Raw genomic sequence first — 23,255 nt, 5'->3', positions numbered from 1 at the left:
CATGAGGAAGATTATCAAAATTTCTGTCAGTGCAGGAGCAAAAGTCTTGCCTGGACCTGAAAACTGGAATTAAATTGCGGAGATTGAAAGATGTGTCAGAGGGGGTAGCACTTACACATTGAACATGGATATTTACTTAGAAGTACATGTGGGTGGAAAGTATTGGGGAACGTGAGCTGAGAGCACTTGGCTGCTTTCTAAGGCCTGCCAAATCGGATCACTTGAGGATGTTATTTATCTTTCCCATTATCAACACATAACATCATTGATCAAAATAGCTAGATCCTTCTAATTGTAATTCAGCATTGAAAATGTTTGCATAAGAATCTGATGTAAGTTCTGAGTAATTAAGTTTATATATGGTTTATACTGCAGGATGAATTTTGTTGACATTAATGAAAAATATATTTGCCATCATTAGTGAATATAAACCAGTTAAAATGTATTCAAATGAACTGAAAAACTGTCAGAATTGAAACATTGCACTGCCTTGACATGCAGATCTCATTAGATTCCACTGATATGGAATAAAGAATTAGGCAGATGTTACAAATCTTACTTTTGCTAATGTATGCATGAAGATTGTGAAAAGTTTAATTACAGTAAAACCTGTCTTCGTAGATACCTGTATATAAACTAAACTGTTTATGTAGGACAGCTTTTTACTCATACTTGATAACAAGTCTGCTCCATCTTTTACAAAATTAAGGCAAATATTTACTGTGGAGGTCTTTGATAACAAGTCTAGCCCTTATTGAGAAGTATATTAGGCTTTTTCCCCCACCTATTATCATGGTAGAATACTGTATACTCCTTGTACTTGCTTATGAGACAAGTACAACTGAAAATGGGACAGACCCAGATCTACTGTTGCATAATGCAGTTTGTTAGGAGTAATAAGTAGAACAAACAACATAGAACTTGATCTGCAGGTGCAATATGCTATGGCAGATAAAGATCTTTATTCTTTACAGTTTGACTAGACTTATAAGTGAGTAAATATGGTATCTCTTACTTAAAACAATATCGTAAATTATATTAGATAATTTTGATGGCTTGAATGTTGGCATATGGTAGTATTCAAGGCAGAGGAAATATTCAGTCCAGAGTGGGAAACAGTTTTTTAAGTTTCAAAACAGGGAATTGAACCCAGGACTGCACAGTTTTTATGGTGTCAAATTCATATAAGATTTTGAATTGCATTCAGATGTTTAGTTGTCTGATCTGGGATTGAACCTTGGACTGCATTAACTTGGGTGCCAGAACTTAGAATCGAACCTAGGAGTGCATTTAGGTTTTCATGTGTCACAGCTTGGAATTGAACCTAAGAGTGCAGTTATATGTTTAGGTGTCAGAACTTGAAATTGAAACTTAATTTGGAATACACTAACTTTTCAGCTGTCAGTACTTTGAATTAAATCTAGGACTGCAGACATGCAAAGGGAGTGCATTAACATTGTACTGTCCTGACTTTACTTTGTAATGGGAAGTTTCACAAGAAGTCTGTAGGTGGTGAGTGGAAGTCATGTTTTTATTTCTGTTAAGGTTGTGTAGTTTTATGACTTGATGTTTATTTATTTTGTTCTTTCTTATGGCCCATTTTCAGGTCTTATTGGTTAACTATTGTTAGCCAATAGTAAACTGAAAATTTACAAAAGTCTTCTAATATTTTGCATATGATTGAGACAACAGTTCATCTAGTACAAGATACAGGTAGTTAATCTCTAAATCTCCAAGTTTCGATCATACGAGATGATAACTTGATTCCTTTTGAGCTAGAGAGACTGTGCATTGGCAGTCATTATTATGAGCTAGAGGGACTGTGTGCATTGGCAGTCACTGTTATGAGCTAGAGAGACTGCATTGGCAGTCATTGTTATGAGCTAGAAAGACTGCTTTGACAGTTATTGTTATGAGCTAGAGAGACTATGCATTGGCAACTGTTGTTATGAGCTAGAGAGACTATGCATTGGCAGTCATTGTTATTAGCTAGAGAGACTGTGTGCATTGGCAGTCATTGTTATGAGTAGAGAGACTGTATTGGCAGTCATTGTTATGAGCTAGAGAGTGTGCATTGGCAGTCATTGTTATGAGCTAGAGAGACTGCATTGGCAGTCATTGTTATGAGCCAGAGAGACTCTGTGCATTTGGCAGTCATTGTTATGAGCTAGAAAGACTGCATTGACAGTCATTGTTATGAGCTACAGAGAATATGTGCATTGGCAGTCATTGTTATGAGCTAGAGAGACTATGCATTGGCAGTCATTGTTATGAGCTATAGAGACTGTGTATGCATTGGCAGTCATTGTTATGAGCTTAGGGAGAATATGTGCATTGGCAGTCATTGTTATGATCTAGAGAGACTTTGCATTGGCAGTCATTGTTGTGATCTAGAGAGACTTTGCATTGGCAGTCATTGTTGTGAGCTAGAGAGACTGCATTGGCAGTCATTGTTGTGAGCTAGAGAGACTGTGTACATTGTTGCTTATTGAAGTTTTAGCAAATTTCCTATTTGGAAGCAAATTTACAGCTAGCTCCATTTCTCCATCACCATATCCCCTCCCCCTGCACCTTTCTTGATTTGCTCATATTTTTGACTACTGTTCTTGTTTGTGACACAGTTTCTACTGGTAATCCAAGTTTGAACTTGTAAATATAATGATGAAGACAATGACATACAATGACAGCAATGATGAAGATGATAATGATGACAATAACATGCATACAATGATGCCACAGCATAGTACCCCAGTTTTACAGTCGCTGTGTTTAATGTTCAAACTATATGCAAAGCATACTTTGCAATGACTTTTAATACTGATATGATCATTGGCAAATTGGCAGGCACATTATTAGCAGGACTAACATTATGATAGCTATGGTAGTTGGGCTGACTGATGAAGTCCCACCTCCCTACCAGTAACCAGGTACAACAGGTATGCAGCTCTCTGAATTTCCCAAGCCAAACATCAATAAATCAATAGCAGGCTTGATCATACAAAATATCGTGTCAGCCATGACTGATCCTGGCTTTGCTGAATGATGTATTACAAATGCTGACTTCATGTAGAAAGCAACACGACAGATCACCCCTTTTGTAATTCAGCCTCAAGAAATGAAACTACATACATACATGCATACATACATACACACACACACCAACATGTACACACACACACACACACACACCATTCATTCATTCATTTATACTAAATCACTCAGGCAGATGGCCTGTTGGTCAGACAGTCAGGTGGGCAACAAAGAGAAATCGTGGAAAATAAAAGCTTCGATGAATATCACGTAAAATCCAAAACTTACCCGAGTCCCAATCTTGTTCACCAGTTGCAGAAAAATTTGTAGTACGTTTAATTACGTTTAGTTGCTAGGCCTATAATACTGAAATACATTCAAACCAGCCTTAATGGTCACATTTATTAAGCAGCCACCTATCTTAAATGGACATTTTGAAAGTCCATCAAATCAAATTTGATTAGCTATATCATGCCAAAGAAATGGGAGCCAAGTGACATTCCCAGGTACACATCAAGGTAGCAGACCTGGGCTGGTTTGGGTGGGTACCAAACCTGCAACTCTTGGATCATGAATGCTTTTCCAACTGAGCTGCCATGGCTCCCAGTAACAAGTATTAAGCAGTATTACTACCGGGTATGTGTAATTATTGACAAGTCCAACTGCTAACTGCACAGACTTAGATTTGCTGCCATCAGATAATGCGCCAGAAGATCTGGTTCTATGCAGTTTGTCAGGAATAATTAGTAGAAGAAACAACACAGACCCTGATCTGCAGGTGCATTATGCTACAGCAGATCAGAAATTTTTTCTTTGAATTTTGACTTGACATATAAGCAAGTCAATATAGCAAGTAGAGGATTTTTCTCATTGCTTGAGGTGGCTGCTATTAACCACAGGTTTAATTGTAATTAATTCTCGCAGCTTGTTGCAGTAATAAAGATAAAAATAATAATAATAGTAATAAAAATAGTGACATCCCCCAGTATGGCCTCTTTTGACAGCCTCTGCTGACTGAGAAGATGTTTTTGTGTCACAAAGGCCTTATTAACACTACTCATACCTCCATTGACACACCACCTTAGTACAATACCCAAAATATATGGTCCTGATGGGATCCAATTCAAGGAAGTTTCACTGTTATAATTTTATTTATAAAGAGTAAATCCAATGTTTCCATTCAAATGTATGTGAATCCTCCATTAACAGCACTTGGTACATACAAAACACCAGTCTGTTATATGCAGTTCCCCATGCAGAAATTGAAGCCTGAGAGAGATGCACAGAATTAAATCTTAACTGTTTTTGTATTGACCATGAGGGTCAGTTTGGTTCTTTGTCTGTACTTTACTAACATGCTTTCAGTGCACAGTACAGATCCAGAAAGAAATGGAGATAAAGTCTGGAGTGGCATATGGGATTCCTGATTTACAGATGAATGGAGGCAGTAGTATTCCTAAAATAAAAAATATTTTATATATATATATATATATATATATATATATATATATATATATATATATATATATATATATATATATATGCATACATACATACATGTATGTATATAAAAAAACAGGGCCAAGTTCATTTTGATGAAAAAAAATAATATGAAGCTTATACAATACTTGGAGTTGTCGAATAACATCATAGTGAATCCATCAGTACATTAGCCTAACTTTTCTGGAATAGTAAATGTAAACAAACTGGCTGTGTTCTTTTTTTTTAATTTGCGGATTTATTTATTTCTTTGTTATTGTGCTCTCCTCCATTGCAGTGATAACTATTTTCTGCACCCCCATTATGTGTATTTTAACTACCTAGATACTATAAAACCGTTAAACCAAGAAAGTGTGAAAACCATTAATCATGAAAACCTCTACTGATTACACATTACAGATTGATATAAGTAGAACAGGACTGGCAATTCTTGGTAGAATATATATATTTTTATTTCAGTTGTTTAATACTTTGTTTCATAATTGTCATCATTATTAAAATCATCATCATCATCATCATCATCATCACTTTTGCTTTTAACACCATTATACTATACATGTTCTTGGAACATATGGTGGCCCTGTTTCATGTCATTTTAGCTGGTAATTTGACTTGATGAGTCAGATTCAATGAACATGACTTGTAGTTATTTTTATGGTATATCTTCATACTTGACCGTTACAAAAGTTCCCATGGTTAATGATGGCATGTATGTGTTGACAGGTACACAAAAATTTTAACCATTCTGATTGTACATGTACACAAAAGTGACTGATTTTCTTAATAGAAATAAATTGCTGAAGGTGTAGGTAATTCAAGGTGAAATAACTGTATTATTGTACATAATTACTGGTGTAACCTAAATTTTTGGATGTGGGAGAATAAATGGCCACCAAGCTTATGTGTCCTTACAGCTAGGATGATTATCTTATCGTGTCGTTCCATCAAGGATGATCAATTCATCATATGGCTGCATGCAAGCAGAATTGTGTGAGCTACAAAGATTAGCTGCATTTACAAAGCCGCGGGAAATGCTCCAAGGTTTTTTGTTGCAAACTGTCATGGATGTTATTGTGGTAAATAATGCATCATTTGTCCCCCTCCTAATCAAGTTACTGGTGCGATACAAAGTCCAATGACACTGTGAAGCCTGGGAATTTAAAGCCTTTATTAGGAGCTCTCAACGTCAGAATCACCGTTAGATCCATGATCAATCGAGGTCATTGGGGTGATGGTTAATCAAGTATTTGATCACATCAAATTGATGCTCATTGAATTGCTATGTATTCAGGTTTATTACTATATTTAAGACTTATCCAAATCCATTCATACCATACATCTCATATTGTCTGTAATTGGATGGTCATAAATAATGACTTTGTAAACTTAGTCCATTTAAATGACTGTATCTGTGCCAGAAATGTGATTCTTGGTTTACAAGAGTAGGTCTGTCTCAGCTTGGCATGATGTCTTTACATAAACATGATAACTTGGGTTAAAAAAAAAAAGAAAAGATTTGCAAAGAGGTAGAACAGTTGTAATTTATAGTTATGGGAATATTCCTTTGTGATGATGTTACCCTTAAAATTAAACAGTATGTACATGTGTGTTGCATGTGTGTATCTGTATGTGCATATATATATATCTGTGTATGTATGTATGTGTATGTGTGTGTGTGTATATATATAAAGAGAGAGAGAGCGAGAGAGAGAGAGGGAGGGGGGGCGTTAGTAGCAAATCATGGTTCAGGCCATTTAGTGCCTAACAAAAGCTTGGAAAACGTTGACAAAATCCTCAGAAGACAAACACCCCCCAACCAACAACAAAGGCAAATGGCAAGGTAAAAAGGCTGCCAAAAGTCACAGAAAGGCAAACAAAGTGACAAGAAAGGCAAAAAGAGATACTGTTTCAAAATACAAAGTCCATTCTCTCCCCATACAAAACTGCATTCTTTTGGAAAGCTGAAAACCATGGTTGGAACTTCATTACAGGATGCATTCCACATCAGGCAGGTTGGCTCAGCTAGTGGCCTCTTGCAACATGCAATAGACTGATTCTACAGCCACTAGCCAGCTAGTGGCCTCTTGCAACATGCAATAGACTGATTCTACAGCCACTAGCCAGCTAGTGGCCTCTTGTGAACTGCAATAGACTGATTCTACAGCCACTAGCCAGCTAGTGGCCTCTTGCGACATGCATAAGACTGATTCTGCAGCCACTAGCCAGCTAGAAGAAGGAAATACAACATAACTTTTTTCTTTCTTTGGTATGAATTTATGAGAAAAAGGAAAAAATTCTGATTAAGTATTTATTTTGCCATTCTAAATAATGCAAGACAATTCTCCATTTTGTATGATATTAATACATTTTGATACATTTTGAAGAATACCATATATGACTATTGTTCCTTTAGCATACCTCCAACCTTGAAAAAGCTGTTTTCTGCCAAACATGTTATAGTTTCTGATAAAGATGATTTTGAAGTGGTTTTCAGTTTTTCTTGAGAGATTTTATGCAGATACTGTACATACTATTGTACGATAGTGTATATGGATCTTTGGTTGCTAACTACAATATGTATAAAATTGATATATGTAGAATACTCTGAATTTTCATCCATTTTATTTTCATTCCAGTGAAAGAACGGGTTGGCCAGGTCAAGGATTTTGACAACGAATTTGAATTGAAAGAGAATCACAAGGACAAGAACAATCATGTCTCAGAAAATGACCAGGTATTACTCTAAATTTTTCACTTGTTATCATAAGTGTCGGAAATAATGGTAGAGCTCTCGATAAGAAATTGAAACATTTGCTCCATGGTTTAGAACTTTCTCATCTTTTAATGGCTCAATGCTATCAAGTGCTATTATTTTAAATATGTACAACTCATCTGGGACTTGGACTTGACCCAATAGCAAAGTTAACAAATGTGATATTAAAGAAACTTGGCTATGTTTATGGCAAGAGCGACACACTGACAATTTTTTTACATGATACTTGAAACAAATTGTTTTGCGTAATTTGAATGCATTGAAAATATCTTATTGTCTTTATTCAATTAGTGTGTGTACATTATGCAGATAGGACTATTATCAATAGTTCTGCATAGGTATCACCTTTCAGGTTGCACGGTGGCAGTGTTGGTAGATTATGGTTGCAGTCATTCATTAACCTTAAAATGTATGGTTCAAGTTTTCACAGCTCAGGTGTTGGGGAAAACAGGTGGGGATGGGTGGGGGTTAGGGACACCTTTATTTCACAGACACTGTTGAAACATCTAGTAGTTCTGAGAACAATTATTGTATATTTTCAGTTATCACTTTCTTACATTTTTTAAAGCTTCATGAGTTAAAAAAATTCAATGAATGTAACTTTTTTTCCCCCTGAAATAAGTAGGTTTGTATGATTTTCTATGGACATGATTTAAGCATGATCAAACCTCTAGACTGTATTATGAAAGCATCAGTATCTTTTTGTGAATTGTGGCTCTAGTAGTTGAAATATCCAATTGTTTGGATGCATACTCCAATGAAATGCTGTAATAATTACAACTCAGGTCGGTCTCCATATTTACAGTAAAATGTTGATTCTTCATGTGTTTTCCAGATTTAAAGCTCATATGGACTAAATAAATTTCCCTTGGATACGTTGTGCATAAAATTGCCACTTATCTGAGCAACCAATTGTGTGGGAAGTCGGTCAGAATAACCACTGTTTTATCTAAGACATGTTTTAAGAAAATGGTCACTTCACTTTGGATGGAGCCATTGTTTTATATGATTTTGCCCTTACACTAATTTATATTATTAAAGTTTCAAATATTGTTTAGATGCATCCTGGTATTGCTTTTAACTTTTTAGAATGGTTCCTCTGATCCTATGCCCCCCCCCCCTTTTTTTGGGGGGGGGAGGGGGAGGGTTTCATGGATAGCATACTTGGTCTGCTTGTTAATTATTTTACCTTGACCTTGCATTAATGAAGCAGAAGAAAGTTCAGGATCAAAACTAGCTCGCAGTAGTAACTTTGAGATCATTCCTGGCCATATTTAAGCACATTCAGTTCTTCCAGTCGAGCTTGTAATGACAGCTCCATTAAAATTAACCACTATAAAAGCCCCAATATAAATTAGAAACTGCCACTTGTCTAAGGAAACATAACAGTAACCCATTCATTTGCTTTTGCAACCCTGATGTAGGTTAAGCTATTCTGTGTTAGCTATTGCAGGTAGCCAATGACTAGTATTGATTTGCCAAGATCTTAGATAATAATAGATCTGTAAATTACATCTATTACTGTCTTTCTTTTGCCATACAAGTACTCGTGGGCATACATTCTGGGGTAAATACTTTTCCAAATTGAGAGGCAGGACTGAACACGCAGCATATAAACAGCAATTTGGGCTTTGAAAATGCCAATCGAAAAGAAGAAAGATCTGAGCTTTTTGTTGAACAAATAACCAGGTTCACACTTGACAACCTGTGATAACATACTCTCAATTTATGTATGTAACCATCCAAGGCTGGGTGTGAGATTGTGCTCACCCCTCAGGCTGCTTATGGAAGTTTAAGCAAATAAAATCAAGGTTTCTTTGAATTATTATATGCCGTGGGTGTGACTCCCTGGAATAGGAATACCAAGAAATAGCAACAGTAGATCCAGAATTGCAAAAATGTTTAGGATATTTATTTGAACCTGATTTTGAACAAGTATTTGATGTAAGAGCAAGGAGGAAATACAGAAAATGTGATACAAAAAATGTTGTGCATAAATTGAATACATAAATATGTATTTCCAGAATGTAATCATGAAAATAGTGTTCTTAGCATCTGAACAGACTTAGTATCATCAAATTCATCCATTCATGTCTTCACTTTTCAGTAAATTTCTTGAATTTATATCTTTCATAATCCACAGTATCCTGCATGTTAAAATTCTTGAATAGGTCATTTCTATTTAGGAAGGAAGAAACTTGGTCAATTAAGGTTGTTTTTACAGTCCTTTGGGTACTTTTTTGGAGTAATATACTGAAATGTTTTTAAAGTTTCTAATATCAGAGGAAACTACTTTTAGAATCTTGTATCCCTTTATAATTGTATCCCGGTATCATGTATCATTTCTAAAATTGGAAGGAAAACATAAAGGATATTTCTTTTCCTACGTTCATACCAGATACATTTCATCATGTGATGCCAAAAGCATATCTTGACACGTGGCAAAGCGACGAGTTAAAATATATAGCTTTTGGTATCACCAGATGAAACATATTAATGCAGGAAAAGAATATTTTCTTTTTGTTATATACCAAACTTGCTCCAGAATTGAAGTTTATAAGTGTAAACTCACTCTTGGCTACTAACATGGTCACCCCAACCCCCTTTTCATAAATTCACCTCTATGTCATAGCCGGATCATGTGACTGGAGAAAGTGGTAGGATTGGGTTGACCTAATCTGTCACAGTAAATAAGATGTGTATCATTTTGAAAATTATTTGACCCTATCTGAAAACAGTGCAAGTCCAAGTCAGCAATGCATCACAGCGGGTATATTGTTGTTGTCACGGAAGTAAGGGGAAATAACTTCAGAGATGCAAACAGCATTTGGTCAGATTTCTTTACCAGAGGTCAATTTCATGATGAAATGTAAGGCAGTTTACATTTATTTGTTCTAGAAAACAAAGTATTTTTTTGTGTTTCAGGTACAACTTTTGTAGGCATTCAATCAAGTGTATGCCGTAATATAAAATTACATTTTTCAAATTAAAGGAATGAAAAAGTATGAGAATTATTGTACCAATAAGTCACAATATTTCATACTTAAGTATATAATAGAAGATTTTAATAGTCACAATATTTCATACTTAAGTATATAATAGAAGATTTTAATAGTCACAATATTTCATACTTAAGTATATAATAGAAGATTTTAATAGTCACAATATTTCATACTTAAGTATATAATAGAAGATTTTAATAGTCACAATATTTCATACTTAAGTATATAATAGAAGATTTTAATAGTCACAGTATTTCATACTTAAGTATATAATAGAAGATTTTAATAGTCACAATATTTCATACTTAAGTATATAATAGAAGATTTTAATAGTCACAATATTTCATACTTAAGTATATAATAGAAGATTTTAATAGTCACAATATTTCATACTTAAGTATATAATAGAAGATTTTAATAGTCACAATATTTCATACTTAAGTATATAATAGAAGATTTTAATAGTCACAATATTTCATACTTAAGTATATAATAGAAGATTTTAATAGTCACAATATTTCATACTTAAGTATATAATAGAAGATTTTAATAGTCACAATATTTCATACTTAAGTATATAATAGAAGATTTTAATAGTCACAATATTTCATACTTAAGTATATAATAGAAGATTTTAATAGTCACAATATTTCATACTTAAGTATATAATAGAAGATTTTAATAGTCACAATATTTCATACTTAAGTATATAATAGAAGATTTTAATAGTCACAATATTTCATACTTAAGTATATAATAGAAGATTTTAATAGTCACAATATTTCATACTTAAGTATATAATAGAAGATTTTAATAGTCACAATATTTCATACTTAAGTATATAATAGAAGATTTTAATAGTCACAATATTTCATACTTAAGTATATAATAGAAGATTTTAATAGTCACAATATTTCATACTTAAGTATATAATAGAAGATTTTAATAGTCACAATATTTCATACTTAAGTATATAATAGAAGATTTTAATAGTCACTTTATTGCCTCATCAGAGAAGCTTAATAAATTTATTTCTATTTCTCAAACTTCATGTATGTGTATATATATATATATATATATATATATATATATATATATATATATATATATATATATATATATATATACACACACACATACATATATATATACACATATATATATATATGTATGTATGTATGTATGTATGTATGTATGTATGTATGTATGTATATTTTTGGTCCTCTAATAATCATAATAATGAACATGTTAATAGTGCCAAGTTTTGAATCAACTGGAAATACTATACCATTTTTATTTAGAATTATGTTGCATTATGGCAGTTATTTTTAACAGTGTTAACCAGTATTAATACATTACTAATTAATCATTCGGGAATAGAAATTAAATTTCTTTTCATGAAATATGATGCTTCACTGTTTCTGCAATGTGAGACTGTGACACTAAAATGGTGAAGACTGACATGTTTAAATAAGTTCTTGTGGCTTCATCCCTAAAGTAAACGTCTACATTTTCTTCTACCTTGAAAAGTAGACCTGGATTAAGTGCTTAGTGGAAATTTGTAGGAAATGCTGAATGCAGTAGTCCTGATTATGGCTATGAGCCTGTTTTGGTTATGTAACTTTACCCTCCCCCTTTTTTTTCTACAAGGGTACAAATTTTAAATGGTCTTGTAGTTTTTGTAAGTTGTTTAAATTCCTTTGATTGACCAGGTATCCTTTCTTAAAATGCTCCATTTATTTGAGGACTAATTTAAATGATTCTCATCGGTACAGAGGGCCTAGTAGGTAATTGCTGTTATCCTGTGGTTTGATGATCAGTTGCCAAGCGCGTCTGAATAGGCCATTGAATTTCTCTAAAAGAGAACCGTTAAGGCTGGAGAGCATCAGCTTACATGGTGTCGCCAACCATATGATAGGTGCTCATGACAGGTTATCAAAAGCCATTCACAAGAGCTGCTTTGGAACAATTCGTGCAGAGCAAATACATTTGTTGAACATAGGATGCATAGTAACTTTTCCAATCTTCTAAAGTTGGCGTAGATACCTCACGCAACAAACCTGATATATTGTCCTTGTATACACATCTTCCATGAATCACAAAGCTTGATGATGTGTACTTAAACTCATGAAATTGATTAGATAAATCCAGCTCCTTTAGGTTGATCTCCACATTCTTCAGAAGGTTTTTATCATATTGGTAAAATACGAGTTTTTTCAGTTTTACTTTCAGATCATTTTATGTCAAAGATGAAAGAAGAAATACACCAAAAAACAAACTACATGTTCTGAGCCTATACATTTTTGTACTTGACTGTGATCGACAGGAAGAACCATTCAGTACATTAAATACTTAAATAGAATTTCTGTGTTGCAGGACTCAGATGAGTTTGACGAGTTTGGACCACTGGTGGTGGACACGTCACAGATGGACTACAGTGATGACAGTCAGGATGCATCTGACCCTCCATCTCTGTACAGTAATGATGTAATTCGTATCAACCCTCTTAAAGGGTCAAGTGACACTTTGTCCATCAAAATTCAGTCTGAACTGAGAAATGATGACAGTTCTGAAACCAAAAATAATAATGGCTTTGAACTTTCACATAATAAGAGATCTCTGTCCAGCATCCAACCACCAGATCTGAATAATGACAATTCCATGTCTAGTAACCATAGCCTGTCTTCTACAACTCCTAGCACCCCAAACCTTTCATCCAAGTCCAACAGCGATTCCTTCCTGTCCCAGTTGTCATCCAAAGCATCCAGACGTGGTTCAAAGGTAGTAATAGCATCTTGAATACATTTGTAGGAAATTCCTCTGACCTAATAAGACTGATTCTCTTGTTTTCTGCTCATTTCTTTAGTTAGGTCATTCTGAACACAGTGATATATACATATATGTATATAAACCAGTCCAGGACTTGGCAAGACCTTGTTTCATTACAAAATGAAGTGAAAAATTAGGATTTGTGCAGTAACTTGAAAATCTGTATTCTAGGCAAGTTGGAAATCTTCAGATTTCTGCAATGCTACATGTATATGACAGCATTTAAGTGTGGCTGATGACTTGTTTTACTATTAAAAATATAACTGAATGAAAGTATTTTGCCTGTTCAGAGTGACCTAACATGTCCAGTCCAAATTTCCACTTTGATGTAGAACTTATAGCAAGTGTCAAAGAGAAACTTTTAGTATGGGAAATTTACAAGTCTCTCTTTCCTTTGTAATATGTGAATTTCCCATTAAAAACAACTTTGGTAAAGGGTTTGTGGAAATTTGAGTAATAAGACTGTTTTAGTGTGTGTGTTTGCTTGGTGTTACAATCATGGTTTTCTCACTCACGTCGAGTGAACTAATCTTTGATGTGCTCTCTCACTTCTGCCTTATATGAATCATAATGTAGACAATAAACACATATTGTTTGGCTTCTCCACATCTTAAACTGTTGCAGTGTTGCACCATGGTTGAGCATTGATAAGGACTTCATAAGTATCCCAGTTGCCCTATAGTGATCAGGATTTAGGGATTTGTTAAATTTAGGGGGACACTGGCAGGTTGAGGTGGGAGAATGTTCTTGAGCTCGCTCAAAGTGCAACACTTCTATTTTTACCATATATACGGTAGTACAAGTCTTTGCTATATACGGTAGTACAAGTCTTTGCTACTCATGCTGATGATTTAAACTCTGACCCGTCAGTGCATACACAGTAAACCTTTTCAATCCTGTCTTTCATTTATCGCATGGTGTTTCAGTTAAATGGTCATATGGTTTGGAAACAAGAGTCATTTCAGTCACATCATATACCCAGTTCAGCCCCAGTTGTAAATTTAAAATGGTCCCTAATTTCAAATTGATTTTACCCAGAAAAAACAAAGTTTGTGATGAAAAATAAGGATAGATAGTAGCTAACTCTGAATGGACAAGTTACATGTATACTGTACTTTGTCTAGTTTTAACCTGAAAGTATCTTTCTCACTGACCTTGACTAGTTTTGCTCCTTTTGTCAACCAAGGAAATTGGACCACAGGAATTGGATCAATTAAACATGTTGACACAGTTTCTAAGAATCATTACACTCAAATTTTCATCCATTTCCTATAAATATTGTAAGTAAACAACCATAACTCATTAACCCCTGGCGCCGCATTTACGTGTCAGGAGGTAGTAGCCTACTGCCAAGCTCTGTAGTGTCAAGGTCATGTATGATACACTAAAATGGGTGGCATTATAGAAAGGTAGTTCTACAATGATACCAAATAATCTGGACATTCTAGTTGCACTACAAAATACAGAGCGAAAAACCTACATATTTTTTCCACCCAAAAAATTCACCTGTGGTTGGAATCCAATTTTGTGTCTATATTTTAGACTTTTTGGCCTCAGGTCTAAGGCAGACCTGTCTGAACTGCACACAGACAGGTGAACCTTTGCAAAAAGTAGGATAAGATGGGTATTTTGAATAAAAAATGGTCTTGATACAGAAATGATGGGTCCATTAGGCAAAAAAACAAAAAAAAACACTTTTACCCTTCTGCTCATGCGCAAGTAAAATAGCCAATGAAAAACGATGTTTCTAACACAACTAGGCATTAGGTTGACGGGAAATCTCTTGAAAGTCTGTGCATCAGGATGTATTCAGAAATAGTCCCCAAAATGTGTTTCCTACTCACATTTCAGGTGAAAACGACAAAAAGGTCCAGGGGTTAATGAGTTAATGGGTTCATTTTGATGTCACCAAATTTGAATATTCCTTGTGTATTTAATCACTTGTGCATCGACACTGCACATAAATGACCAATTTAGCCATTCCTTGACAATTCGTAAAAATTTCCAAAATCATTGTTACCTCATTAACTCCTTGCACTGTGTTTATGCGTCAGGAGGTAGTAGCCTACTGCAGAGCTCTGTAGTGTCAAGGTCATCTATGATACACTAAAGTGGGTGGTATTATAGAAAGGTAGACAGATGTAGCTCTACAATGATACCAAATAATCTGGACGTTCTAGTTGCACTACAAAATACAGAGGGAAAAACTTAATTTTTTGGACCCAATTTTTTTCCACACAAAATTCACCTTGGTCGGAATCTGATTTTGTGTCCAGACTTTAGACTTTTTGGCCTCAGATCTAAGGCAGACTGGTCTGAACTTCACACAGACAGGCGAACCTTTGCAAAAGGCAGGATCAGATGGGCATTTGAAATAAAGAGTGGTAAAATGAGATTAAAAGAACTCCAACTTTTACCCTTCTGCTCATGCACAAGTAAAATAGCCAATGAAAAACAATGTTTCTAACACAACTAGGCATTAGGTTAACGGGAAATCTCTTGGAAGTCGATGTATTAGGATGTATTCAGAAATAGCCCCCAAAATCTGTTTCCTACTAACATTTCAGGCGAAACGACAAAAACCTCCAGGAGTTAATGAGTTAATGTGTGTGTGTATGTGTTCTTAATGATTCTTCACAGCCAAATATAAATTTCCTTTTTGATGAATGTGAAAATCTTTTTCATGCAGTAAAGGTTACCTGAAAAACTTTCAAGGAGTAATGTACATATTTATACAGATTATTATTTCCATTTGTTTGACTTGTACACTTGTATATAGGGTATCTTCTTTACAAGTAGATCTTTTCATCCAATTTACTTTTTGCCATTGTTAAACTTAATCCTCTGGGCAAAGATAGTTTTACCATATTTTATAGGGCAAGGGAGATAACTGGAATACAATTGTTGACAGGCCTTTTTGACAACATTTATATCTAGCAGCCCGAGGCTTGTTTGTTTTGCATGGATTGCAGAATACGATCATGTCTGTCCTTTCATAGCATTCCAGAAATGAATTTTTCATGGTAACAAGTCAAGTTGTCATGCCGGTAAAAAATTTAACAAGGTTGTCTAATTGGCACACTTTGGATTTTACTGTTGTACTCTTTCAGACAGAGGATGAGGAAGACTTTGATGATATCGATGATGAACTTTTAGAAAAGGTACTCATGTTACTCAGTTCAATGTAAATATGTTATATTCAGAATTCATTTAGAGGCATGCAGTTGTCTTGCTCACCAATAAAGTTTATTTTCCTCTTATTAGCACTCCAGATCAGAAGGTAATGATTCAGCAAAATTTCTTGGCACTAATATCATAGTGCGATAAATTGTCTCCAAGTATTAAATTCACTTTTTAAATTTGATCACTTTTGAATTATTAAAAAATGCATTGTTATCAACTTAATTTGATAATGAAATACTATTGCAAAAAGCACATTTATTTAATAAAGAGTATTGAAGACGTTTTGTTAGGATAAAATGGTTGAAAAACTGGATGATTCTACTCAGTATATTAACAGTTGACAAAAATGTTACTTTCCAGGTCAGAATATATCGTAAAACCTTTTAAGAAACATTTGGATAATACTAGTTCCCTAGCTAGATTGATATGGAAAAGTTTACCAAATATTGCTGTAACGGTTTCTTTAAAAATAAATAAATAAGCATTTAACTGAAAATTTGCTCGTCATGATATTTGTTTAAAGTAGCTGAAAAAATGTAGCATTTTTGTTGTTAAGTCTTGTATTTAAAATCGGTTATGTTTGTAGGTAGATAGATCTTAATCAACCATTATAATGTTCTGCTTTCTTCATGCTAATGACATTGCACTTTGTCATAATTTATCTTTTCATTCCATAAAAAAATATTTATAAAAATTCAAAAACTGTATGCTCTTCATAATTCTAACAATACTTCGAAATAGACCAAATATTCTGAGCAAAACAACTGTTGATGGGCCATGGTGCTGGATGCATGCATGAAATAAGTTCTTACATTTGATATTAATACTGTACACAGTTTGTATATATTTTCTTTTTTCATCAGATAGTGTTAGGGAATCGGACCTTTGTGATGTTGATATTATTATTTTAAGTTAGGCCATTTTGCCACCCTGTAGTCTTGGCTGTAAAGATCCTAACTCCTCAAGTTCACTCCATTCCTATTCCCTTGCCTGAGGCTCTGCTTTGCTTATTTCCTATAAGGTTTGTAATGTAAATGGACACTTAAACCTGCATGATTAGTATAGTGCATGTACTAATAAATCACATTGAATGGTGAAGGGTAATGGTATACAGAAATGTACTGTTTTCTAACATTTCATATCTGTACATGGATAAAAGAATTAAAAACTATCAGCTTTGTACTTTACCTTGAACACTATATTGCTATTCAGAAGAAAAAGTTTAATTATTATTAAGTTAAATCTCTTTTAATCAGCACATCTGAACTTTTACCATATTTTACAAAATAATTTTTAAGTTCTTCCTTTTTTTCCTCCTCCCCACCCAGTTTAAAATTTTTTCCAAGAAAGGCATCTTGGATTTACCATAGAAGATGAACTGTAAATGTTAAAAGTTGATAAGCACAAACATAATAAAGTCCATATTTCTGGAGAAGTAATTGTTTATTTTCAGGTTTTTGTTTAGCAATGATCAGTATTTGATGTAAGGTTATGTATATACTCTTGACTGTTGGTTCCATTCTTCCATTCTGTAGCTATCTTACAGGCAGGCTGTGTCTAACAAAATATGATAATACAGCTGTGTTCAGACTAGTGGGGCATCATTTATAACCAGGAGGCATTAAAGTTCATAAGTTCAGTTCATTATGGGATCCATTGCCCACAGGCTTTTGAATGAATCAGTCTGGCACTATTAAATTTGTGATCAGGTCTCAAAACAATATTGGTACTTGTCCTTTCATGAGAAATTCAGAGTCAGAAGCCCTCAGATTGAACTTGTATTGCTAAAACCCCAGATTTGGAGAGTCGAGTTTTAAATTTCATGACTTCAAAGCGTGCAGCTAAATAACTTTCGGGTGCGATATTTTTAAGAATAAAAACAGTATACATGATCAGCAGAATACTGTTCATATATGTGCATTTTTGTATGTGTATACACATGTGAGATGAAAATAATCTGTTTGTGAGAGAGAGAGAAAGTAATAAAAGGGAGGGACAGAGTTCAACTACCAGGCGAGTAATGGGAAAATAGATAGAAAAGACTCTGGTAGCCACATTTAAAATTTAAGAAAAATTGTTTATAAGTACAGTGTTTCTTTGAATGATAATGATTACAGAAAATAAAAAGACTGCTTGTTGAACTTTATGCAAATGGTAATTTTTCTGGAGAAATCGTGCATCAGTTTGAATTTTGTACATACTTAACCAAGCATCTGCTGTTAGGAGTAAAATCCTTCTGCAAACATGTAAAAGTAATTTTATGTCTTTGTTTTTCTATTAAGTTCACTCTTTCCTTACCTTCTGACACTGACCGTTTGTTTGGATTGACGGCAAGATCATTTTTCAAGCTCTTTTGATCTCTTGATTCTGAACTATATATTGCTTATCAAGTCAGATTTTCTTAATCCAAGTGCAGGATCACAGACATAAATTATGTTCCTGAAATCTATTCTTGGAGAGTGTCAGGAGGCTTGTGAGGGAGACTTCCTTTATGCGCAGGGGTTGCTATTGATACGGTTCAGTATGACCTGTGAAAAACCTCTTGTTGAGTTTTCAGACGTCTGAATTAATTTCAGGTTACACCTTTGTCATGCGTAACAACAGGTCAGCATTGTATGTATCTTTAAAAAAATATTTTCAAAAGAGGATGGCTAGTTTTAGAAATGTTCAAATTTTATTGACTTGATGCAAGATTGTCATCAGATTCTGATGCATTTAAAATTAAAATTGTTTGCATGCCATTATTTTAGCAAAACATATACCACTGTTTCATGTTTATGCATGATTTTAAATTGTATATACTTTGATTTTGTATTTCTGACTTTTTGTGACACTGTCTTTGTCAAATGCTGGAAACTTGTTAAATATACAAGGCTAGAATATTTTATAGGATTTGTTTTATTGTTGATTTTCAGATATAATAGTTTGCTCAGTGATCTGTGCAGCAGAATGAATAAAGTTTATCAATTGCAATTTTGCTGAAACCTTATGCAAATACTGAATTTAATAATTACAGTCAGTAATGTATGTATGTATGTACGTGAGTATATATGTATGAATGTATGCATGCATGCATGCATGCATGCATGTATGTGAGCTTTCATTCTGTGCACTCATGAATTAACAAATTAACAGTTCCCCTTGACATGGCGATGCAATTTAGATTGATTTCCCTTGATCATATAAAACATCCATGATTGCCAGTAGAGGTCAGCACACTAGCTGACAAGTCGATGACAGAATCCAGACTGGCAGTTGACAGGAGGACACAGTCTAATTAATCCCAAGTAATAGCATAACTAGTTATCTCAAGCGGCACCTCATTTCCTTGAGCAGCAGAGTTTCAGTGTACACACGGATGCACTATAATCCCCTTGGGCCATTTGAATGGCACATGCCTGGCACTGATTGGTAAAGCACCAGCCCTACCTAGGAAACTGGAGAGCAATGATATATAACTCTTCCTTTCTGTACATGTCACTTGTTCAACAGGATATCTAGATTTCTAAGCGTGAGGATTGTTTCTTCTGCAGGGATGTAAAAGTCATCAATCACTGTCAGTAGGTTTTGGAAACCCATCATGCAAGAAAAACCAGGTGACAGAGCTAAATGCAGTACAGTACAAAACCTAGCTCATCATCCTACTTCATCATTGTGGCGGCAAGCCCATAATATTGCATCATTTTGCACTCTATCGTAAAGTGTGTATGTAGTTTTGTATGGTGTTTGACAGCCAGTTCAATTCTTGCAGTAAAATTGAATTTAGCATAGGTATGTGATTCATTTATTATTTATCAACTGTAAAACTAGGATGTATCTGCTGTCTAAGAGGTTGTATATGCTATCAGATATGTTTTTAAGGTTTAAATATTTAATTTAGAATAATTTGTGATTTTTTTATATAATGTTAACAATATTGAAATGTACACCAGTCAAATTTTGTCTTTCAGTTTTGATATTATATTTTTTACTAATACTTTTTATTTTGAAATTTTCTTTGATAAGTTACGTAACAAATATTAAATAATAGTATAATGTCATGGGCTCATACTTTGATGGGTTTGAACATTCTTGATTGCTGGAACTTGTTTTTTTTTAAAGACAGGTACAAAGTTAATAATGTTATTAAATCTTTTCAAATTTAAATATGGATCTCTTGAAATGATTTGGTTCATTTATGGGTTGTTTAGGATGGGGATTCTGCTGTATTTCACAGAGCTACATTACATTTTTTTTAAACGATTGTGTGTGTGTATTATATTTGCCCATGCTTACCATCTGTGGACAACTAAGACCCAGATCTGCCATCACGTAAGGCTTGTTTGCCTGAAATGACAACAAACATTGCCTATGATCTGCCATGGTATTATGGGATAGCAGATCTGGGTTTATGCTGTTTACATTGGTGTGTAGATTGTACAGGGGTATATTGTCTGGGTTTATGCTGTTTACATTGGTGTGTAGATCGTTCAGGGGTATATAGTTTGGGTTTATGCTGTTTACAGTGGTGTGTAGATTGTACAGGGGTATAATGCCTGGGTTTATGCTGTTTACATAGGTGTGTAGATTGCTCAGGGGTATATAGTTTGGGTTTATGCTGTTTACACTGGTGTGTAGATTGTACAGGGGTATAGTGTCTGGGTTTATGCTGTTTACATTGGTGTGTAGATCATTCAGGGGTATATAGTTTGGGTTTATGCTGTTTACATTGGTGTGTAGATTGTACATGGGTACATAGTCTGGGTTTATGCTGTTTACATTTGTGTGTTGATTGTACAGGGGTATATTTTCTGGGTTTATGCTATTTACATTGGTGTGTAGATTGTTCAGGGGTAAATGCTCTGGGCTTATGCTGTTTACATTGGTGTGTTGATTGTACAGGGGTGCATAGTCTGGGTTTATGCTGTTTACATTGGTGCATAGATTGTACAGGGGTGCATAGTCTGGATTTATGCTGTTTACATTGGTGTGTAGATTGTATAGGGGTACATAGTCTGGGTTTATGCTGTTTACATTGGTGTGTAGATTGTACAGTGGTATAGTGTCTGGGTTTATGCTGTTTACATTGGTGTGTAAATTGTACAGGGGTAAATACTCTGGGTTTATATACACTGGTGTGTAGATTGTACAGGGGTAAATACTCTGGGTTTATGTTGTTTACATTGGTGTGTAGATTGTACAGGGGTATGGTCATTTTACTTTGGAATAAACTAAATCTATTGCAGTGGCAGGAAAAATGCTTTCATTTACTTTCAGCATTTTAGCAGCTGTAGCTCGCTTGATGGAGCATCACACTGGTAATTCAACGGTTGTGCGTTCATTACCAGCCTGGGTAGGAGCTGTTCTTGTATTTAAAAAGGGACTTAGCTGTTCTTTATTCAGCATGATGTAGTCTACAGTGTGCTGAAAATCCCATTAAGAACCAACCAACCAACTAACTGTTAACTTGTGTGACATTTACTATTAAGATAGATATACAGGATATATGCATAATTGTAACATCTCAGATTTTATTGGAACAATACTAAATTTCAATGCTGAAACTAGCTTTACTCCTTATCATATTTCTGCTTTTATGTAGTGTTCTTTTCCTATTTACTATCTATATCTTCCAACCCAGTTTTACTTTGCTTATTTGTAGGATTTAATATGCAATGCAAGTATTCAGGGATAGCAATATAGTTTGAAGATGTAGTGTCAGAGCTGTGCTATAAAATGTATTGGAAGAGTTCTGTTCAAGAATGTGATTGAAATAAAAAGATATTTTCATTTTTTATTTTATATATACATGTACTACAATGAACATAATGTTATTGAATGCTTGTGTTTAAATTAAGTTTTCAACTTACTGTCGATACTAGCTTGTAAGTTTAGTCAAACTGCAAACAACAAAGATCCTGATTTGCCTTAGCTGATTGCGCATGCAGATCAGAGTCTTTGTTATTTGTTCATGTGATTTATCCTAACAAACTACACAGACCCAGATCTGCTGGTGCATTATGCAATGGCAGATCTGGGTCTGTGCTGTTTGCAGTTGGATTCATCTTATAAGCGAATAAGTACAATAATTCAGATTTCTTGAAGTGGACATCTTTCAATTGTTTTGAATACCTGAAGAAAAAAATTTAGAAAAAGAAAGATTCAAGGAAAGCAAACAAAAAAATCCAAACTAAAATTACCATGTATCTTCCAAATTTATTTGAATGTTCAGTTTGCATTGATAAAACAAATATTTATTTCAGTCATCAGAAGTTGTATGGTTTTGTTGAAGAAAATACAAAATTGTTCTTACTGTAATTTTCAAATAGTATATTATTGTGATTAAAATTTTGTCATTTTTGTAAAATATATTTTTTATCCTGGTGATCTCACTAATGGCTTTAAACAAGTATGTAAATGTTTTGAACAAAAGGTTCAGAAAATGATGATGCTCAAAATTGAGGAACTTTTGTGTTTTGGCAAATCTTTGATTTACATTATTTTGTTTTCCTCCTGCAGATTCTGCCTGTTCAAGATGAAGATGGTGAGAGTAAATTTTTATGTCCCATATGCAGTGAAGCACTGACGAATTCCCATGATTTGACAGTTCATATCCGCTCCCACAATACCACATCTTCAGGCAATCAGTCTAATTCTTGTACGATCTGTGGCAAGCTGCTTAGTTCCCAGAGCTCACTCGATCGACACATGCTCGTCCACTCAGGTTAGTACAGAATTTAATTTTATTTGCGTTACAATTTTTGTTTCCTCAACCTTTTTTTTAAATATATTAGTTTAAATAAGAAATGGATTTATTATGTTTAATAGCCTTTAATTTCAAAATAATGTGACTATCCAAAGGAATGATTAATTTAAAGAACAATTGTGAACCATTCCATAACTGTATTTTATTAGGAATGCAATTATTGTGTCTTTACTTTTTATTTTTAAACAAAGCC

At 34.1% G+C, this 23,255-nt stretch overlaps 1 protein-coding gene across 4 annotated transcripts in view; it reads left to right on the top strand.

The window, feature by feature from the left end:
* The window catches only part of LOC149782954 (ras-responsive element-binding protein 1-like), a 98,884-nt gene that overhangs the window by 41,357 nt on the left and 34,272 nt on the right, over positions 1-23,255 (top strand). For 3 of the 4 annotated variants that reach the window (XM_089934510.1, XM_089934509.1, XM_089934508.1), the window contains exons 2-5: positions 7,167-7,264; positions 12,682-13,086; positions 16,245-16,295; positions 22,816-23,020. In XM_089934510.1, the coding sequence (XP_089790636.1) occupies positions 7,167-7,264; positions 12,682-13,086; positions 16,245-16,295; positions 22,816-23,020 (759 nt within the window). The remainder of the gene's footprint in view (positions 1-7,166; positions 7,265-12,681; positions 13,087-16,244; positions 16,296-22,815; positions 23,021-23,255) is intronic. The other variant, XM_089934511.1, reaches the window with a different exon arrangement.

The sequence above is a fragment of the Sinohyriopsis cumingii genome, chromosome 15 (assembly GCF_028554795.1).
Source record: "Sinohyriopsis cumingii isolate HCF-2022 chromosome 15, ASM2855479v2, whole genome shotgun sequence".
Classification (NCBI taxonomy): Eukaryota; Metazoa; Mollusca; class Bivalvia; order Unionida; family Unionidae; genus Sinohyriopsis; species Sinohyriopsis cumingii.
Note: the sequence above shows the minus strand (reverse complement) of the source record. Positions and strands in the feature narration are given on the sequence as shown.